Source organism: Trachemys scripta, chromosome 1 (assembly GCF_013100865.1).
Source record: "Trachemys scripta elegans isolate TJP31775 chromosome 1, CAS_Tse_1.0, whole genome shotgun sequence".
Lineage (NCBI taxonomy): Eukaryota > Metazoa > Chordata > Testudines > Emydidae > Trachemys > Trachemys scripta.
This window is the reverse complement of record NC_048298.1, coordinates 210,955,389-210,973,636: the sequence shown is the minus strand read 5'-3', so window position 1 is coordinate 210,973,636 and position 18,248 is coordinate 210,955,389. Positions and strand designations below refer to the sequence as shown.

The window sequence follows — 18,248 nt, the reverse complement described above, 5'->3', positions numbered from 1 at the left end:
GTGTCACAAATACTTCCACAAAAATACAAGCCTAAGGATGGGCTTATGCACAAACAGAATAGACAATGAGCGCTCTTCTCTGCTGCTGAGAGAAACTGCTCCTGCTACTAATCACCATCCACAGGAAGTGAACAGGAACCACTGCTTTGCTTTCTCTTATATTACACAATAGACCATGACTACACTAGAAGCATTTTGCTGGAAAAGATATACTGATATACTATACCAGTAGAGTGCTCTGAGTGTGGACACAGCTTATATTGGCCAGCGAAATTGCACTACAGAAGAACCTCAGAGCTATGAGCACCTCGGGAATGGAGGTTGTTCAGAACTATGAAATGTCTAACTCTGAACAAAACATTATGGCTATTCTTTCAAAAGTTTACAACTGAACAATGACTTAATACAGCTTTGAAACTTTACTGTGCAGAAGAAAAATGCTGCTCCCCGCCCCATTTTTTTTTTTTTTTTTTTTTTTTGTGGTTTAACGCAATACTTTACTGTATTTGCTTGCCCTTTTGGGGGAGGGGAAGAAAGGGGAGTGTCTCTGCTGCTGCCTGATGGCGTACTTCCAGTTCCAAATGAGGTGTGTGGTTGACTGGTCAGTTCGTAATTCTGGTGTTCGTAACGCTGAGGTTCTACTGTAGTAAAGTTTTGCTGGCCAATATAAGCTGTGTCCACACTAGGAGTGCTCGAAGCTAAACTAGTAAAAGCACAGATTTTCCAGTATTGCATCTACAGTAGGGGTTTTTGCTAGCACCGCTATGCCAGTCAGCGATCACACCCCTATACCTATACCAGCAAAACGCTCTTGAGTTTAGACCTGTCCAAATATGGGAGGGATTTGTTGGAAAGGAAACTATGGATATCTAAGTGTGCAGGAAGATTATGTGGGGAAGAAGACCTCTGGAAGGACAGTAGCAAGGGACTGCTGGCTTCTGTAGAGCAGCAATAAAGAGTGTAGTGCGAAGTTATCAGTCTAAAACCAGGAAACACATACTACATTTGCTCCCATTCTCTGATACATATATTTGGAAAATTACTATTACCACATACAGTGGTACAGAAGTGTAAGAGAAAAAGGTTTGAAGCAACGTAGGTCCCTCTGTTTCCTCTCTCATCCAAGAGCTTGCCTAGACTAAGAATGAGAAAAGAGTGAATGAACATGCAGAGTGAGTGAAAGACAGAAAATGCACCCTCACTTCAGTCAGCCTACTCTTAAATTAGATAGAAAAGTAAAAGAGAAAAGAAAAAGAAAAGAAAGCAACAAAACACAAGCTGTTACTCCTTGGAGTTTTATGGGAAGAGGCATTTAGGACCTTGTAGTGGCAAGAACATACTTTAAATGTATTTCATTTTGCTTAAAAAATATAAATTAAATTCCTGTGGAAATCATTTTGAGTTTGTCAGTTTTTAGAATGATTAAAATTTTAAAAAGACGTCTCCCTTTTCTGCAGCGCACCTGATACACCAGAGACCCAAATTCAGGAGCTACATGCAAGTTGTAAGAAATGTGGCTTTAGAAAGCACTTTGGGACTCTTCTCCACAACTGAAAGTAATGTAGAGCCTACAAGGTAATGCCACAAGGTAATGCCCCTATAAATTATGGGATGAAGGAGGATAAATTAAGTAGATTAACGTAATATTTATGTGTAACCCATCAAGCAGTCACTGAAAAGGCCATGAGGGATCTGTCCCTTCTCGTGATTAGTGGGGGGATTCTGGGAAGAGGGAAAATGTTTTGGATAGTAGAACTCATACTCAAATTCTAAATTTCTCTATCCATTCCTAGACACAGTAATACACAAAGTGGGGTCCAGCTCATTTACTCTCTTTATTAGCTTTTTTACTTAGCATTTATCCTTCTGCTGTTAACATTTCACTTGAACCATTATTTTACGCAGCACTTGCCAAGAAAACAAGATAACACTAACCATAGGAGAGCAGCATCTTGTGGATCACACATACCATGTCATTAGTTCAGAAACATTGTTTCTTACCGAGTGGCGGCTGGAGCATCCCCCCTTTCTTTTCACAGGTCCCAATTGGCTGTATGTCAGAGGAATCCACAAGCCTCCAAAAGTCATTTTTGTTGTCACTTCCATCAAGCCGCAACCTTAATCTGGCACCAGTGATTCCAATTACTGTAGCTATACACACTGAGGTAACATTGCGTGGGTCGTGGGCTTCCAGTTTCATACCAACTTTGAAATCATTGCTAGGTGGGATCCTAGACTACAGGAGGGGTGTGGGTGGGGGGGAAAAAAGATATTTTTCTTATTTTTGTCTCCTAGTTTGAAACAGATTCAGACAGATACCATGAAAAGAGTTACTAAATATATTGGACAGTTATAAACACACAGCTTCCATTCATCAAGACATATAAAATGCTGTTATACTTATCAGTTTATGAACTTTAGTCAGTGAAAAAGGATGACTACAAATAATTGACTGTCTTGTATTGCTTGCTAGCAACACCTGAGCAAGATGCTTGGCTGCCACGTTGCTGGAGAGCTCGGAGTCCAAAGCCTCTCTCCCCCAAACAGCAAAATCCTCAGGTTTTTAAGGAAGTGTTTAATCAGCCAGTTAATTTCTGTTGGCTTAATGGCTTTGGAATTCTAGACTAGCATGATGACTCTGCCAGCAGTTGATCTGCTGTTTTTCTTTCCTGTACTGCAGAGTCAGAAGTGAGGAGCAGGTGGAAGGCTCCCTGGTAGTTCAGAGAGCAATTGGTAAAGAGTGGCTCACCAAGACAGGGTGCCTGGGTTAGTCAGAGTGTGGTTGTTGCTGGAGTACTCTTTGGAGACCATGTAGTGCTAGAGCACTAGCAGTTGGAGCACCGACCGCCCTTGCCTAAGAACGGCACAGCTGAGAATCACTGTGCCATGGCACTGCCGGACTCCACAAGAGGGCAATGATTATATTGATAATGGTGAAACATATTACAATGATTACCTTCTGGCAAAAGAATTACAAGTAATTGTACCCATGATGTTTCAAAAAGGCATTGTGAATTAAGCAAAATTTTAATAAAGCCACTTTTAAGAACTAGGGTGGCAACCGCTGTGGAGGCTTGGTATTACTTCTATATCAACATGATGAATTCTCAGTAATCAGAAGAACAAACATAGATGAGGAGACCAAGGGTCATTTGGTGAAAGTGAGAATACAAGAGGGAAAGAACAATGAAAATTGCCATTAGATCCAGACTAACTACCTGATGTGATATAGTAGCTGAAGACAAATTAAGATTTATGGCATGAGGTACGCTACATTCATAACAAAAAGTAACAGATAATTATGTGTTATTTGTATTACAGTAGTGCCTACAGAAGAGGTTCTCAACCTTTCCAGATTACTGTACCCCTTTCAGGAGTCTGATTTGTCTTGTGTATCCCCAAGTTACACCTCACTTAAAAATTACTTGATTACAAAATCAGACATAAAAATACAGAAGTGTCACAGCACGCGGTTACTGAAAAATTGTGTATTGTCTCATTTTTACCCTATATTTATAAATCAACTGGAATGTAAATATTGCACTTACATTTCCGTATACAGTATATAGAGCAGTATAAACAAGTCATTGGTATGAAATTTTAATTTGTACTGACTTCACTACTGCTTTTTATGTAGACTTCTGTACAACTAGGCAAATAGCTAGATGAATTGATGTACCCCCTAGAAGACCTCTGCGTGCCCCAGGGGGTGCATGTACCTCTGGTTGAGTACCACTGGCCTAGAGAACTCAAGCAAAATCAGGACACCACTGTGCTAGACACTGTATAAACACAAAGTAAGAGACAATCCCGCCCTTAAAGAGCTTACATCTAGATAAATAAGATAAAGGGCAGAAGAAAGGAAATATTCCCATTTTACAGATGGGAAATGAAAAGAGAGAAAGAGAAAAAGTGATTTACCCAAGGTCACATAGGAAATCTGTGTAATGTTGAGAACTGAACCTAGATGTATTAGGTCCCAGTTCAGTGACTTCCTCTCATAGAGTTGAACACACACACAGAGGAAGTGTCAGCCACTAGATGCAAAGATGTAAGCACGCATCAGTTTTTGGACTTAAGACATCTGTATCATCACTTTGCCCATTCTGGTAATTGGTCTTTGATACTGGCTCAGTGTTCAGCATACCGTAAATTAGGAAGAAGAGGGGAGAGGAAGATCCTTTAAGAAATTTCTGTACCAGGAAGGCAGGGATGATTGATGCATGACAACGGCACAGCACTAAACAGGATTTATTAACCTAGTAGCGGTTGAAGATCAGGATCAATCAGGTCCAAAGCTGTGAGGGAGAGGGAAGACCAGAGAAATTGTATTCACCCCACACAAAATATGTATCCATTTAAAATATCTATCTATTTAAAATGGACAGGTGTCAGTCAATGGTAGGAACTGTGTCTGTCCAGCCTGTCAGGAAAAGTGTGATGCAAGACTTACTAGGATAACAAATGGGGGGTGCAATGCCTTTCTGAAATTTTAAAAATATTGAAATCTTGGGTTCTTCTTGCTGTGAGTGCAGAAGCACTGTCTGAGACAGAACCCAGATCAACAGCAGGAGCCCTGAAGGAGCCATAAGACTCTGCACAATAAAAAGACAAGAGATATTCAGTGTGTGGAGCCTAGCATCTGTCAATGTAGCATTCAGACAGCAGGCTGTCTGAGAGGAGAGCCCAGGCATATTAAATTTAAAGGGCAATTCAATGTCAGGATATTGCTTGTCAAGCTGTTATTCTCCACAACTGTGAAAGTCAATTTAAATTGAAAAGTTAGTGTTGTTTTTTAAAGAGAAATTGGTTTAAATTGCAATACTTGGGGGGGGGGGGTGGATATTAAAAGATATCATACATAATATTTATTTTTGGCGTTATGGTAGCATATGAAGCCAACTGAGATCAGGCTTCCATTGCTCTATGTGCTGCACAAACAGATGGTAAGAGATAGTCCCTGCCCCAAATAGGTTTCAATCTAAACAGACAGGACAAAGAGTGAGAGAAAGGGATGCAGATTTCAGATAGTTAAAGAATTTAAATAATTATAAAAATGATTCTAAAATAATTTTAACCATTGAGTCTAAGGAGCATTACAAATACCTTGGCTTACAAATATCTTTATTTTGATTTAAAACCTATTTTATTGGTTTCTCACTTACTTGTGCATTTTGAAGTTAATTAAGTATCTTGTTGGCCTGTGCATTAGAAAATTATTTGACTGGCCACCAGGGTTTACTATCAGCCCCTTCCCTTGCATTACGCAAAGTGATGACACGTTCACAGGCTTTCTATTCTTTTGTATATTTAATTGCAAAAAAACGTAGTTAATGCAGAGCTGAGGTTGTTTGGTGGTATGTCATCTCCTCGCAGAACACTGAGTTGAGCAAAACTCAAACTTCTGAAACCCAGGAAACAGAATTAAGATTGCCCAAGCACCCATATCTTTGCCCTCTTTCAGCACTGTCCCAATATGCCCCATTAACACACATACCTTTACTCTGTGAACCCCACAGTTGCTGAAATATACAAACTCGTCACCTCCTTTTGCAACCCATTCCCTCTCATCCAGAGGATTCCATCTAACACTATTAAAGGACAAAAAGGTGTGTGTGGGGGGGCGAAGCGGGCGCAGGTGAAGACAGTTGCCCACATCACCTTCCCTCTGTTCCCCAGGAGCTGGCAGTAAACAATAGGAATAATTTGCATACACTTCAGAGGCAGCCAGTGTGTTTGGTGTACCTACATTGAACGGTGGAGGCAGTAGTTGGGCCTGCTTCATAAAGGTGTCTCTCTGATATGAGGACATGTGTGGACTACTTTGAGGTGCGTGACAGAGCTGTGATTACGATATGAGGAGATCTGTGTTTTTCACTCTCTCATGTGTGTGAGGAAAGGGAATTGTGCATGTGTACCTTCAGAATCCAGTACACATCATTTCTATGCAGAATATTGTATGTTATATAGTTAGCAGGGCACAGGGCTTTTATTACAAAGGCTATTGTCAGTGGTAATGTGGAACATAACAGGATTCTAATGCTTTAATGATGGGTACGTGAAAGTGTAGATTGAGATGGTATCCTGTGGGTAATGGCAAAGGAGCGGTTAAAGGCTGTGAAGTAGTTCTCACATTGTACATACCGGTATGTGGTACTCTTTCTGGGGAATTGGCTCAAAGTTCGAGTGTATGCTAGGATCTGGCGCCTCCTGAATCTTATAGTGCCAAGGGCCAGCGTGAGTATGTGTGTACTGGGGCATTGCTCAAAGATGGTAGAGGAAAGGGGTCATGGGCTACCTTCCCCCCTGCTTTTTGTCCTTTAATAGCATAACATACTCTTCAAGGGGATAACAACTTTATATCTGTGTTAACAGTGTTTTTTGCCACTGAATTACCTGTTCATAAAAACTAGGAAAAGATATGTTGTTGGTAGGAGTAAGTAGTAATTAAGGCAGTTGTACTTATCATTTCCTGCAATTTGCATACCTAGCTAGTCAACACCCACCTTCCCACCCTCCCCTTTCATAGATTCATAGACTCTAGGACTGGAAGGGACCTCGAGAGGTCATCGCATCCAGTCCCCTGCCCTCAAGGCAGGACCAAATACTGTCTAGACCATCCCTGATAGACATTTATCTAACCTACTCTTAAATATCTCCAGAGATGGAGATTCCACACCCTCCCTTGGTAGTTTATTCCAATGTTTAACCACCCTGACAGTTAGGAACTTTTTCCTAATGTCCAACCGAAACCTCCCTTGCTGCAGTTTAATCCCATTGCTTCTTGTTCTATCCTTAGAGGCTAAGATGAACAAGTTTTCTCCCACCTCCTTATGACACCCTTTTAGATACCTGAAAACTGCTATCATGTCCCCTCTCAGTCTTCTCTTTTCCAAACTAAACAAACCCAATTCTTTCAGCCTTCCTTCATAGGTCATGTTCTCTAGACCTTTAATCATTCTTGTTGCTCGTCTCTGGACCCTTTCCAATTTCTCCACATCTTTCTTGAAATGCGGTGCCCAGAACTGGACACAATACTCCAGTTGAGGCCTAACCAGCGCAGAGTAGAGCGGAAGAATGACTTCTCCTGTCTTGCTCACACCACACCTGTTAATGCATCCCAGAATCACGTTTGCTTTTTTTGCAACAGCATCACACTGTTGACTCATATTTAGCTTGTGGTCCACTATAACCCCTAGATCCCTTTCTGCCATACTCCTTCCTAGACAGTCTCTTCCCATTTTGTATGTATGAAACTGATTGTTCCTTCCTAAGTGGAGCACTTTGCATTTGTCTTTAGTAAACTTCATCCTGTTTACCTCAAACCATTTCTCCAATTTGTCCAGATCATTTTGAATTTTGACCCTGTCCTCCAAAGCAGTTGCACTCCCTCTCAGTTTGGTATCATCTGCAAACTTAATAAGCGTACTTTCTATGCCAATATCTAAGTCGTTGATGAAGATATTGAACAGAGCTAGTCCCAAAACAGACCCCTGCGGAACCCCACTCGTTATACCTTTTCAGCAGGATTGGGAACCATTAATAACTACTCTCTGAGTACGGTTATCCAGCCAGTTATGCACCCCCTTATAATAGTCCCATCTAAGTTATATTTGCCTTGTTTATCTATAAGAATATCATGCGAGACCGTATCAAATGCCTTACTAAAGTCTAGATATACCACATCCATCGCGTCTCCCTCATCCACAAGACTCATTATCCTATCAAAGAAAGCTATCAGATTAGTTTGACATGATTTGTTCTTTACAAATCCATGCTGGCTGTTCCCTATCACCTTACCACCTTCCAAGTGTTTGCAGATGATTTCCTTAACTACTTGCTCCATTATCTTCCCTGGCATGGAAGTTAAACTAACTGGTCTGTAGTTTCCTGGGTTGTTTTTATTTCCCTTTTTGTAGATGGGCACTATGTTTGCCCTTTTCCAGTCTCCTGGAATCTCTCCTGTCTCCCATGATTTTCCAAAGATAACAGCTAGAGGCTCATATACCTCCTCTGTTAGCTCCGTGAGTATTCTAGGATGCATTTCATCAGGCCCTGGTGACTTGAAGTCATCTAATTTTTCTAAGAGATTTTTAACTTGTTCTTTTTTTATTTTCTCTTCTAAACCTACCCTCTTCCCATTAGCATTCACTATGTTAGGCATTCCTTCAGACTTCTCGGTGAAGACCGAAATAAAGAAGTCATTAAGCATCTCTGCCATTTCCAAGTTTCCTGTTACGATTTCTCCCTCCTCACTGAGCAGTGGGCCTACCCTGTCTTTGGTCTTCCTTTTGCTTTCACTGGGCTCCACCAGCTCTGCTTCAGCACACCTCCCTAGCCATGGCTCCAACGCATTCACTGCATTCTCACGGCAACCCGGCCCCCTCATGACATCTGTACCCAGGCTCCCCCACTGTGAGCAGGAAACACATATCCCTGAAGTCTTCACTCCTTGGTACAAGCAATCTATTGCCATTTCTTTCCTCCCTCCTCTAACCTAATTCACATGCAGTGCCTGGAGAGAAAGACAACTACGTTACAATGGAAAGGTGTTCCTGGTCATGTTTCAGAATGGTTGGAGGGAGGAGTTTGTGACAGAGCTGGTGAGAGAAATCACAGACAGAGTTTTTGTGCCAAAATACGGACAGCTTTCTGTTTGAGAGAAAGATCTACTGACCCTTGTCCAACAGATGCATCCCATCTCCAAGCAACAGTGAGGTGTCAGAGCTTCTACACCATAACAGTACCACATTTCCTGGTACACTCTCCCGTGAAAGTTTCCCAGAATCAACTGGTTAAAAATTGTTCTTGGAATGTGGGACATAGTGTTAGTTTTTATATAATCAGAGGCATGTCTAAAGATGCATGTGTCTTATTAACTCTGTTTTCTCCTAGAGCTCCAGGAAAAAATCACAGCCAGTGTGGAACCGGCTGTCCAACACTATCTGTGATCTGGGGGGCGTGTCCTAACTATAAAGGGAACGGTAACAGCTCTCCTGTGTACAATACTATACAATTCCTCCTGGCCAGAGACACCAAAATCATTTTACCTGTAAAGGATTAAGAAGCTCAGGTAACCTGGCTGACACCTGACCCAAAGGACCAATAAGAGGACAAGATACTTTCAAATCTTGGTGGGGGGGAAGGCTTTTGTTTGTGCTCTTTGTTTTGGGGGTTGTTCGCTCTTGGGACTAAGAGGGACCAAACATCAATCCATGCTCTCCAAATCTTTCTGAACAAGTCTCTCATATTTCAAACTTGTAAATAACAGCCAGGCAAGGTGTGTTAGTTTTATCTTTGTTTCCTCAACTTGTAAATGTTCCTTTTGCTAGAGGTTTTACCTCTGTTTGCTGTAACTTTGAACCTAAAGCTAGAGCTCCTCTGGGCTCTTTGAATTTGATTACCCTGTAAAGTTATTTTCCATCCTGATTTTACAGAGATGATTTTTACCTTTCTTTCTTTCATTAAAAGCCTTCTTTTTAAGAATCTGATTGATTTTTCCTTGTTTTAAGATGCAAGGGGGGTGGATCTGGACTCACCAGGAATTGGTGGGGGGGAAAGGAGGAGGAATGGTTAATTTCTCCTTGTTTTAAGATCCAAGGGTTTGGATCGGTGTTCACCAGGAAATTGGTGAAGAAGTCTCTCAAGGCTACCCAGGGAAGGGTTATAGTACTTGGGAGGGAAATATTCTGGGGGGGGGGAGGTAGACAGAGTTTCCCAAATGACTCATAAATAATTTGGGTGGTGGCAGCAAAACCAGATCAAAGCTGGTAGTTAAGTTTAGAGGTTCTCATGCAGGTCCCCACATCTATACCCTAGAGTTCAGAGTGGGGAAGAAATCTTAACACCTGCCTAAGGCCTGCTGGGACTCTGAGCCTGAGGTGCACTGTGACTCAGGGCTTCAGCCCCACTCAAGGCTCTCGGGGATAAGCACTTCAGCCCAGCAGGAGACAGAGGGGGATTCCCAAACATTTATCCAGCTCCAATCTGGTGCACCTGAATTTAAGCCATGACAGTGGTAGCCCGGCTACCTGGGGCTGACAGCCAAGTATCTCCTGGAATGCTATCTACCACCCCAATCAAAATCTAAAATGGCACCCCTGGGACACAGACCCTGCAATTACAATGTCCACAATACCACCCAAGCTGCTGAGGCTGCATGTTTCCTATCTTGGAAAAACCTCTTCTGATTGGCAGCAAGGGAAAAAACAGCCAATCAGGGCTGCTGCAGGAAGCAGGTGGTGCTCTCTGCCCCTGCCCCTCAGCAGGCGCCATTTTTACAGGAGAGAGGAAGGAGTTCAGTAGCTTGTGACAGCTCTGCTCTTCCCTTCCCTCAACTATTGGGACAAGGAGAGGGTTCTTGTGCCTCTCCCTCTTCTTCTCTTCCCCTTGAACTCCTTCAGCCCTGCCTGGAATCGTGCTGGGACTCAGGGCTTCAGAGCAGTGAAGAGCCCCAAGAACTGCAGGAGAAGCAAAGGTGAGCCAAGGTACTCCCACCTCTGGTGCTTTCGACGTTTAACGGCACTGTGTTTAAAAATAGCGGGGGGGGGGGAAGAGAGGGGAGAGAGAGAGAAAAAAAAAGTTGACACTGAAAACTGTTCATTTAAAGAAAAGTGGACTGACGCTTACTATTTTGTCTTGCCACAACATCGAAAGGGTCGACCAGGATGTTTAATTTGAACAGAGACTGTGGCTATTGTTGAAAGTGGGAACATCAAATGGCACTATGAAACGAAGTACATGGATTTTGACCACAAATATCCAATAAGTTCCCATTTAAGAACAGACAAGACTGCTTCATTAAAGGATGCATATTTTCAGACACAAATATTATTTCAAAGGCTACTTGTGCTCAGGAAAAGGCATCTGAAGCTTCATTGAGGTGTGTGGTAATGGAAAAACACAGGAAACCTTTTACAGAGGTGGACGTTATTAAGCAGTGGATGGTTACTACAGCTGAAACCCTTTTTGCAGAGAAGTCAGACACTGCTGACCCCTTAAGACAACTGCCAATCTCAGACACAACAGCTAATAGGTGCGCTGAGATGATGGCACAGGACATTTTCAAGCAGTTGTGTGAAAACTGAACATTCAAAAATTTTCCATGGCAGTGGATGGATCCTGTAATTCCAGGGTCACCGCAAAGCTAGCACTGTATGTCCTTTTTCTGATAGAGAGAAATTTGGGGAGGAGTTGTTGCCCCTTATATTGCATAACAATCGCACAACGAGTGAGGAACTGTTTTGTCTAATGGAGGTTTTGACATGACACAGATTGTGTCAATTACAAGAGACGGTGCTCCTGCTATGATCGGTACTCACTGAGGGCTTGTGAAATGTGTGCAAGATCTGAACCCCAATCTGATTTTCTGTCACTGCGTAATCCACCAAACTGCGCTTTGTGTAGGTCTTAGCTATGAGTATGCTAATATAATGTTAATGGTGATTAAACTTGTCAACTTCCTTTGATCAGAGTCATCACTGCAACACAGACAGTTCAGAAGCTTTCTTTCAGAAGTATCTGCCGATTACGATGACCTGTTGATTCATAAAGACATCCACTGTCTGAGCAGAGGGCAAGTACCAAGAAGGCTGTGGGAAATTCGAGTTCATGTGGAAGAATATCTACATAACATTCCGGGGGTGGGGGGAGACAGAAGAGCTACATGCATTTTTGAGGGATGGCAGAAGCATGAGCATCCTGGCCTTCCTTGTTCATTTAACAGGCCATTTAAATGATTTCAACTTAAAGTTACAGGGGCGAAATCACAATGTAGTGGATCTCCACAGCAGCGTCACTTAATTTGAAAACAAAGTCTCTTCAAAAGTGATTTGGAAACTGGGGAGATGCTGCATTTCCCAACGTTGCTAAGCTGCCGGGACACTGCAGATGGCATCATCTCTGGACAGGCTTCTTCAAAACTTCCAGCAGAGGTTCCAAGAATTTGAAAGTGTTAAAGATAACTTCCTGTTTGTAAGGAACCCATTCATGGTACAAGCAAATGGTACTTAGTGTGATCAAATGAAAGCATCCTTTCCAGATGCTGAAAAAGCAAAACTACAGCTAGAGCTTATTGAATTAGAAGTGGATGAAGTGCTTAAGATGTAGCACACAAACTACATCTGAAACTTTCTGGACAACCCTTATGCTTTCCCACATAAGGAAGGTGGCATTTCACAGTTTGACTATGTTTGGCTCGACATATGTGTATGAGTCAGCATTCTCAACAATGAAGAACATTATCAGTCAGAATGGAGCAATTATGTGATTTAATCATCTGTGAATTGCCTCCGTCTTGCCTTGACTGAACTCACTCCAATCTTCAAGGCCCTTGTCCAGCAGAGGACCTGTCACTTTTCCCACTGATGGCAAGTACTATAGTTATACATTATTCACGTCTATTATATTTTAAATTTGTATTGCTGTATAAAAATACATTTTCAGTAGTGATACCACAGTTTTAACAGGTGTTTCACAGTAATTATTCATGATTCTTTTGCTTAATATATGTGTAGGTGGGTTTGTATTTGTTATTGGAAAGACTTGAATCATAAAAGATAAAGAGTTCATGTGTACTAAGTGTTATTTTCTTTCAAACTCTGATACTTATGTTAAATAAACCACAAAAGACTAAACATATTCAAAACTTTTTATCTATATGCAGATATGCATACATTACAATAACTGTATTGGACAAAACTCATTCAAAACTTGAAATGGTTGTCTGAAAGTGTTTTTAATGCGAATATTTGCATTTGTTTGATATTTTATCTAAGTACTTTCTCAGAGCCTCAAATAAATTATATTTTTCTTGGAGGTTATTTTTAGGTTATACAGTGATTTTATTTTATTTTTATTTAATGCAGTAAATATATATATATAAGCAATATAGGCACTGGGTATATTTCAGCATTGTATGTGTTCGTTGAACAAGGGCACTTTGTGGTGTGAAAAATATTTCTCTGGAGTCCGGACCTTGACTATATATGTTAACCAAGAAATTTGGACCTTGACAAAAAATAATTGACTACCCTGGTGTACTCCTTGCTCTCACACAAACTTCTGCAAACTCATGATAAAGGAATTGCCTAGAATCCACACAATGATAATTCTAGCAGCACATATTTCTTTTCCCTCAGCGGTCAGGGTATCTGTGCTGTCAGCTCCAAACCTACATACTATCTGTGACGGGTTCGGTCACAGAGACCCCCTTGGGACTGTCACCTGACATACTGGAATTACCTCTGAGCCCGTTTTCCACTGCCAGCTTGGGACTCCAGAACCCTGCCTTGTTGAGACAGAAACGCTAGTCTGCTGCAACACAGACCTAGGTCTGGTCCACGCCCCCAAAGCTGCAGACTTTAACCAAAAATTGCTCAGCAAGTCACCTATCTCCAGCACCCAGATACCCAGCTCCCAATAGGATCCAAACCCCAAATAAATCCATTTTACTCTGTATAAAGCTTATACAGTGTAAACTCATAAATTGTCTGCCCTCTATAACACTGATAGAGAGCAAACACACAGCTGTTTGCTCCCCCTTCTTAGTCTGGGCCCAATCCTTTCCCCTGGTATAGTTCTTGTTAGTTCTAGATCAGGTGGTAATTAGGGGAATTCTCATGACTGGCAGCCCCCTTTGTTCTGTTCCACCCCCTTTTATGGCTTTGGCACAAGGCGGGAATCTTTTGTCCCTCTGGGGTCCCCCCCTTCTAAATGGAAGGTTTAAGATGGATTCCAGTACCAGGTGACATGGTCACATGTCCTGTGAGACCCCATTACTCACTGGCTGGCACCCACGTATACAGGGAGGCTTACAAGTAAACAGCACCGTTATGATGGTGTCCCCTGAATACATATGTGGACAGAGTTGGCAATGGGCTTTGTTGCAAGAATAGGTTCCTGGGTTAGGGTTTTTGTTGTTTGTTATAACATTCAAAAACCAGTCGGAGAACACTTCAACCTCCCTGGTCACTCAATTACAGACCTCAAAGTTGCAATACTCCAACAAAAAAACTTCAAAAACACACTCCAACGAGAAACTGCAGAATTGGAATTAATTTGCAAACTGGACACCATTAAATTAGGCTTGAATAAAGACTGGGAGTGGATGGGTCATTACACAAAGTAAAAACTATTTCCCCACGCTAATTTTCCCCCCTACTGTTACTCACACCTTCTTGTCAACTTTTAGAAATGGGCCATCCTGATTATCACTACAAAAGTTTTTTTTTTCTCCTGCTGATAACAGCCCACCTTAATTGATTACTCTCGTTATAGTTGGTATGGCAACACCCATTTTTTCACATTCTCTGTGAATATATATCTTCCTATGGTATTTTCCACTGCATGCATCTGATGAAGTGGGTTTTAGCCCACGAAAGCTTATGCTCAAATAAATTTGTTAGTCTCTAAGGTGCCACAAGTACTCCTCATTCTTTTTGCTGATACAGAGTAACACGGCTACCACTCTGACACCTACAACCTAAAAGGATGACTCAAATGTGTGAGCTGCTCCATTCATCTCAGTGGGTGTTCCCATACCCCTTCTGATGGTTTCAGAACCTGGGATATGTATGAAGTATGCCTGTTCTCAGCTTCCCACCCGATGGGGCAGAACTTCCCCAGATCCTGGCCGACGTGGGGGCCGGAAGGGGGCCTCAGACACTCATAAAAGAGTTAGCCCTCACCCAAACCTGACTCATGTAAGTGAGGGTGGGAGGAGATCCAACTGTTGTAGATGGGCATGGGTCCCCAGATCCTGGCACATAAACAGAGGGCATAAGAGGGACTCAGACACCCCCAGAAGGGCAAAAGCCCCCAGATATGAGCGCACACACTGAAGGGGTGAATATGAGGCTGACAAGTACCCTTGTTCCTATTCTCCAAGTCCTCTTGCCACTCACTCCTCACTTCCCAGTATCCCATGCTCCCCACACCCCTAACCCCCCATGCCTATCTCACCTGAGCCCCCAACTTCTCTCCATTCCCCTACCACCCCATTCCCAGTTATCCCCCATCCCAAATCCCCCTTCTCCTTGCCGCAGCTTCAAACACCTCCCCTCATTCTTCCACTCCATTGTCCCCTAATAACCGGCCCCTCCCAGGATGCAGTCACGTCCAATTTTTTCCCTAACTGCTTTGATTACAATCCCCCCCAAAATAGAATTGCCATCCATGACTCACAAATTATAACAGCCTCCAGCCCCTCAGTCCAAAACTCTTTGTCTTAGGTGGGGACTTGTGATTCACTTATCCTCAGTTATGTTAATTGAAGCATGAGTTCACAGCAACCAGATCCGTGATTCATCCAGTCATTATTTCCTCTCAGTTTAACAGTACCAGGCAGCAGAAGGAAACTTTTTTGGTGGGGGAGAGGGGTACTGGGAGTGGGGGAGAACTGTATCTCAAGAGCCTCTTGGTTAAATGACTCCAAATTTGGCTCACTAACACTATTCTGCACCTGCATACAAGGCAAACCAAATTTCAAAGCGATCAAACTTGCTAGTCGCATAGGCGCCAACTCCATGGGTGCGCCAAGGCTGGAGCACTCATGGGAAGAAAATAATGGGAGCTCAGCACCCACCAGCAACCCCTCTGATCAGCTCCTCCCTCTTCCCCACAGCGCCTCCCGCCTGCCAGCGGACCCTGCCGATCAGTTCCTCCCTCTCTCTCCAGTGCCTTCTGCCCACCAGTGATCAGCTGTTCAGAAGCACGCGGGAGGCGCTGTGGGGGAGGAGCGGGGACAGGAAGAGGCAGAAAAGGGGTGGAATGGTGCGGGAAGAGGTAGGGCGGGCCCGGGGGCAGAGCCAGGGTCGAGCATCCCTAGGAACTCAGGAAGTCAGCATTCTGGCTAGTCAGATTTTAGAGCACTTCTGAAAGTCAAGCTTTAAAGCATATAAAATGGTTTCTATAATGGCACATGTACACCGTAAAAAAAATTCTTAAATACCATTCTAAGTTTGAGTCCCCCAAAGATTTTGTGGGTGCCACATGCATTACCTTGAGCAAAACTCAACAGATTGAGCCCTCAACAGTTTGAACTTTACCTCTGCACACAAAAAAACCAAAACCCCTACTAGCTAGAAACTTTTGAAAAATGGCTTTTCCAGGGCTTATATCTCCATAAGCCCTGCCTCAAATGACCCAACATTTGAGTCACTAACTATATCCTGTACCCTCCGGAGGTATACCAAATTAAAGTGGAATCTGACTAGGTATCTCAATTTTAGAAGACTTAGAAAAGTAGACCTTTAAACAGAAATCATGATGCAACCTTTACTATAGCAGCCTTACCGCGCCACTATAATCCAATAAAATCAAATTGGACATACACAAAGATCAGACACTAAATTAATGCTGTTAATTATAGTGGAGTGCCAGGTCCAATAGTCAAGGTTGAGCATCACTTTCTATTTAAAGGTCAACTCTTCAAAGTGCTCTAACATTTGCATGTTTACCCTGGTTGTCTTAAAATTTGCTATGCCTCATGGGGGTGCCTCCCTAAACAGTATTTTACAAAATCTAAAATTATTTGGATGCGCCTGAGCGTAACTTTGTCTGGAAAAAATACTGTGTAGGGGGGGGGATGCGCCATCAGAGCTGCTCTCTTCTCCTAGTCTCCCGGACAAGGTAATTGTTATCAGGAAGACCATTTTCATAGATAGATACATCAACCAACAGGTGGCCCTGGGTTCAAAGGGCAGCCTAGTCAGTCCTTTCAGCACCAGGTTTATGTCTCACGTGGGAGCAGGAAGTCGAGGTTGTGGGAAATGGTTTACTATACCCTTGAGGAACCTCTTAGTGGTTGGGTGCGACAACACTGAGTATCTCTCAATAAGTTGGTGGAAAGCTGTTATGACTGCTAGGTGGACCTTAGAGAACATAGAGATAGGCATGATTTCTTTAGGGTCAATGCATAGTCTAGGATATGAGAGTCTAGGCTAAGCGTTGTCAATGTTGGGGAGATTTGCTAGATAGAACACCAATCCTGAAATCTGGACCATTTCTGCAGGTTAGTGCATCGAGTAGACAGGAGCTTTCTAGGCTTTGGAACTGAGCAGGAGCCATGCCTTATGGCGGAGAATCCTGTGCTGTGAGAGGAGGTGCTGTACGTCCAGGAGAGGGATTGGCGGGCACGTCGCGAGCTGTGATAGGTAAGGAAACCAGGACTGCCTTGGCCAAGCCGAAGCAATCAGGATGACATGGGCTCCATTTTTTAATTTTTAATCAGGACCTTCGCCACTAGGGGGAAACAGAGGAAAGGCATAGAGAATGTCCCTGTTCCATGGGATGTGGAGAGCATTGCCCAGGGAACATTGATCCATCCCCACTCTGGAGCAGTAGCATGGACATTTCTTGTTCAGATGAGTGGAAAACAGGTCTGTGGACAGTATCCCCCATCACCTGAATATGTCGTGAAGTACTGTCAGGTCTATCTCCCACTTGTGGTCATGTGGGAATTTAAGATGGACATTGTCCGCTATCGAGTTTTGTGTGCCCGGGAGGTAAGCTGCAGACAGTGCAACAGTGTGGGAGATGCACCAATTCCATAGCCTGATTGCCTTGGTGCATAGGGAAGGTGACCCAGCTCCTCCCTGACGATTGATGTAGTACCTAAAGGCTACATCAGGGATCGGCGACGTTTGGCATGTGGCCTGCCCGGGTAAGCCCCCAGGCGGGCCGGTTTGTTTACCTGCCGCGTCCACAGGTTTGGCCAATCATGGCTCCCACTGGCCACAATTCACCACTCCAGGCCAATGGGGGCAGTGGGAAGCGGTACGGGCCGAGGGATGTGCTGGCTGTTGCTTCCTGCCATCCCCATTGGCCTGGAGCGGCGAACAATGGCTAGTAGGAGCCGCGATCGGCCGAACCTGCGGACGTGGCAGGTAAACAAACCAGCCTACCCGGGGGCTTACCCTGGCGAGCCACATGCCAAAGGTTGCTGATCCCTGGGCTATGTTGTTGTTGGGATCTTTGTGTGTGATCCTGTGATCAGTGGGAGGAAATGGGCGCAGGTGTTCCTAACCACTCTTAGCTCAAGGAGATTGATGTGAAGGGACATCTCCATGGGTGACCACTTGCCTTGTGTTGTGAGGCCATTTAGATGAATCCACTCCCGTAAGTGATGCATCAATCATGATGAGCAACGATGGTGAGCTTTGGGAAAAGGGGATCCCTTTGCAAACGTTGCTTGGACTCTTCCACCAGTCTAGGGAGTTTTTGACCCTGGTGGGAGGCGACAGGGATTT

The 18,248-nt window shown here is 43.4% G+C and overlaps 1 protein-coding gene across 6 annotated transcripts in view; it reads right to left on the bottom strand.

Moving 5' to 3' along the window:
* SCML2 (Scm polycomb group protein like 2) overlaps positions 1-18,248 on the bottom strand; it is a 119,675-nt gene that overhangs the window by 61,094 nt on the left and 40,333 nt on the right. For 3 of the 6 annotated variants that reach the window (XM_034755921.1, XM_034755913.1, XM_034755929.1), the window contains one exon: positions 2,002-2,236. The exons of 1 other annotated variant lie outside the window; for it this stretch is intronic. In XM_034755921.1, coding sequence (XP_034611812.1) covers positions 2,002-2,236 — 235 coding nt within the window. Of the gene's footprint in view, positions 1-2,001; positions 2,237-18,248 lie in introns of those variants that run through there. 2 more of the 6 variants (XM_034755939.1, XM_034755946.1) reach the window with 2 other exon arrangements.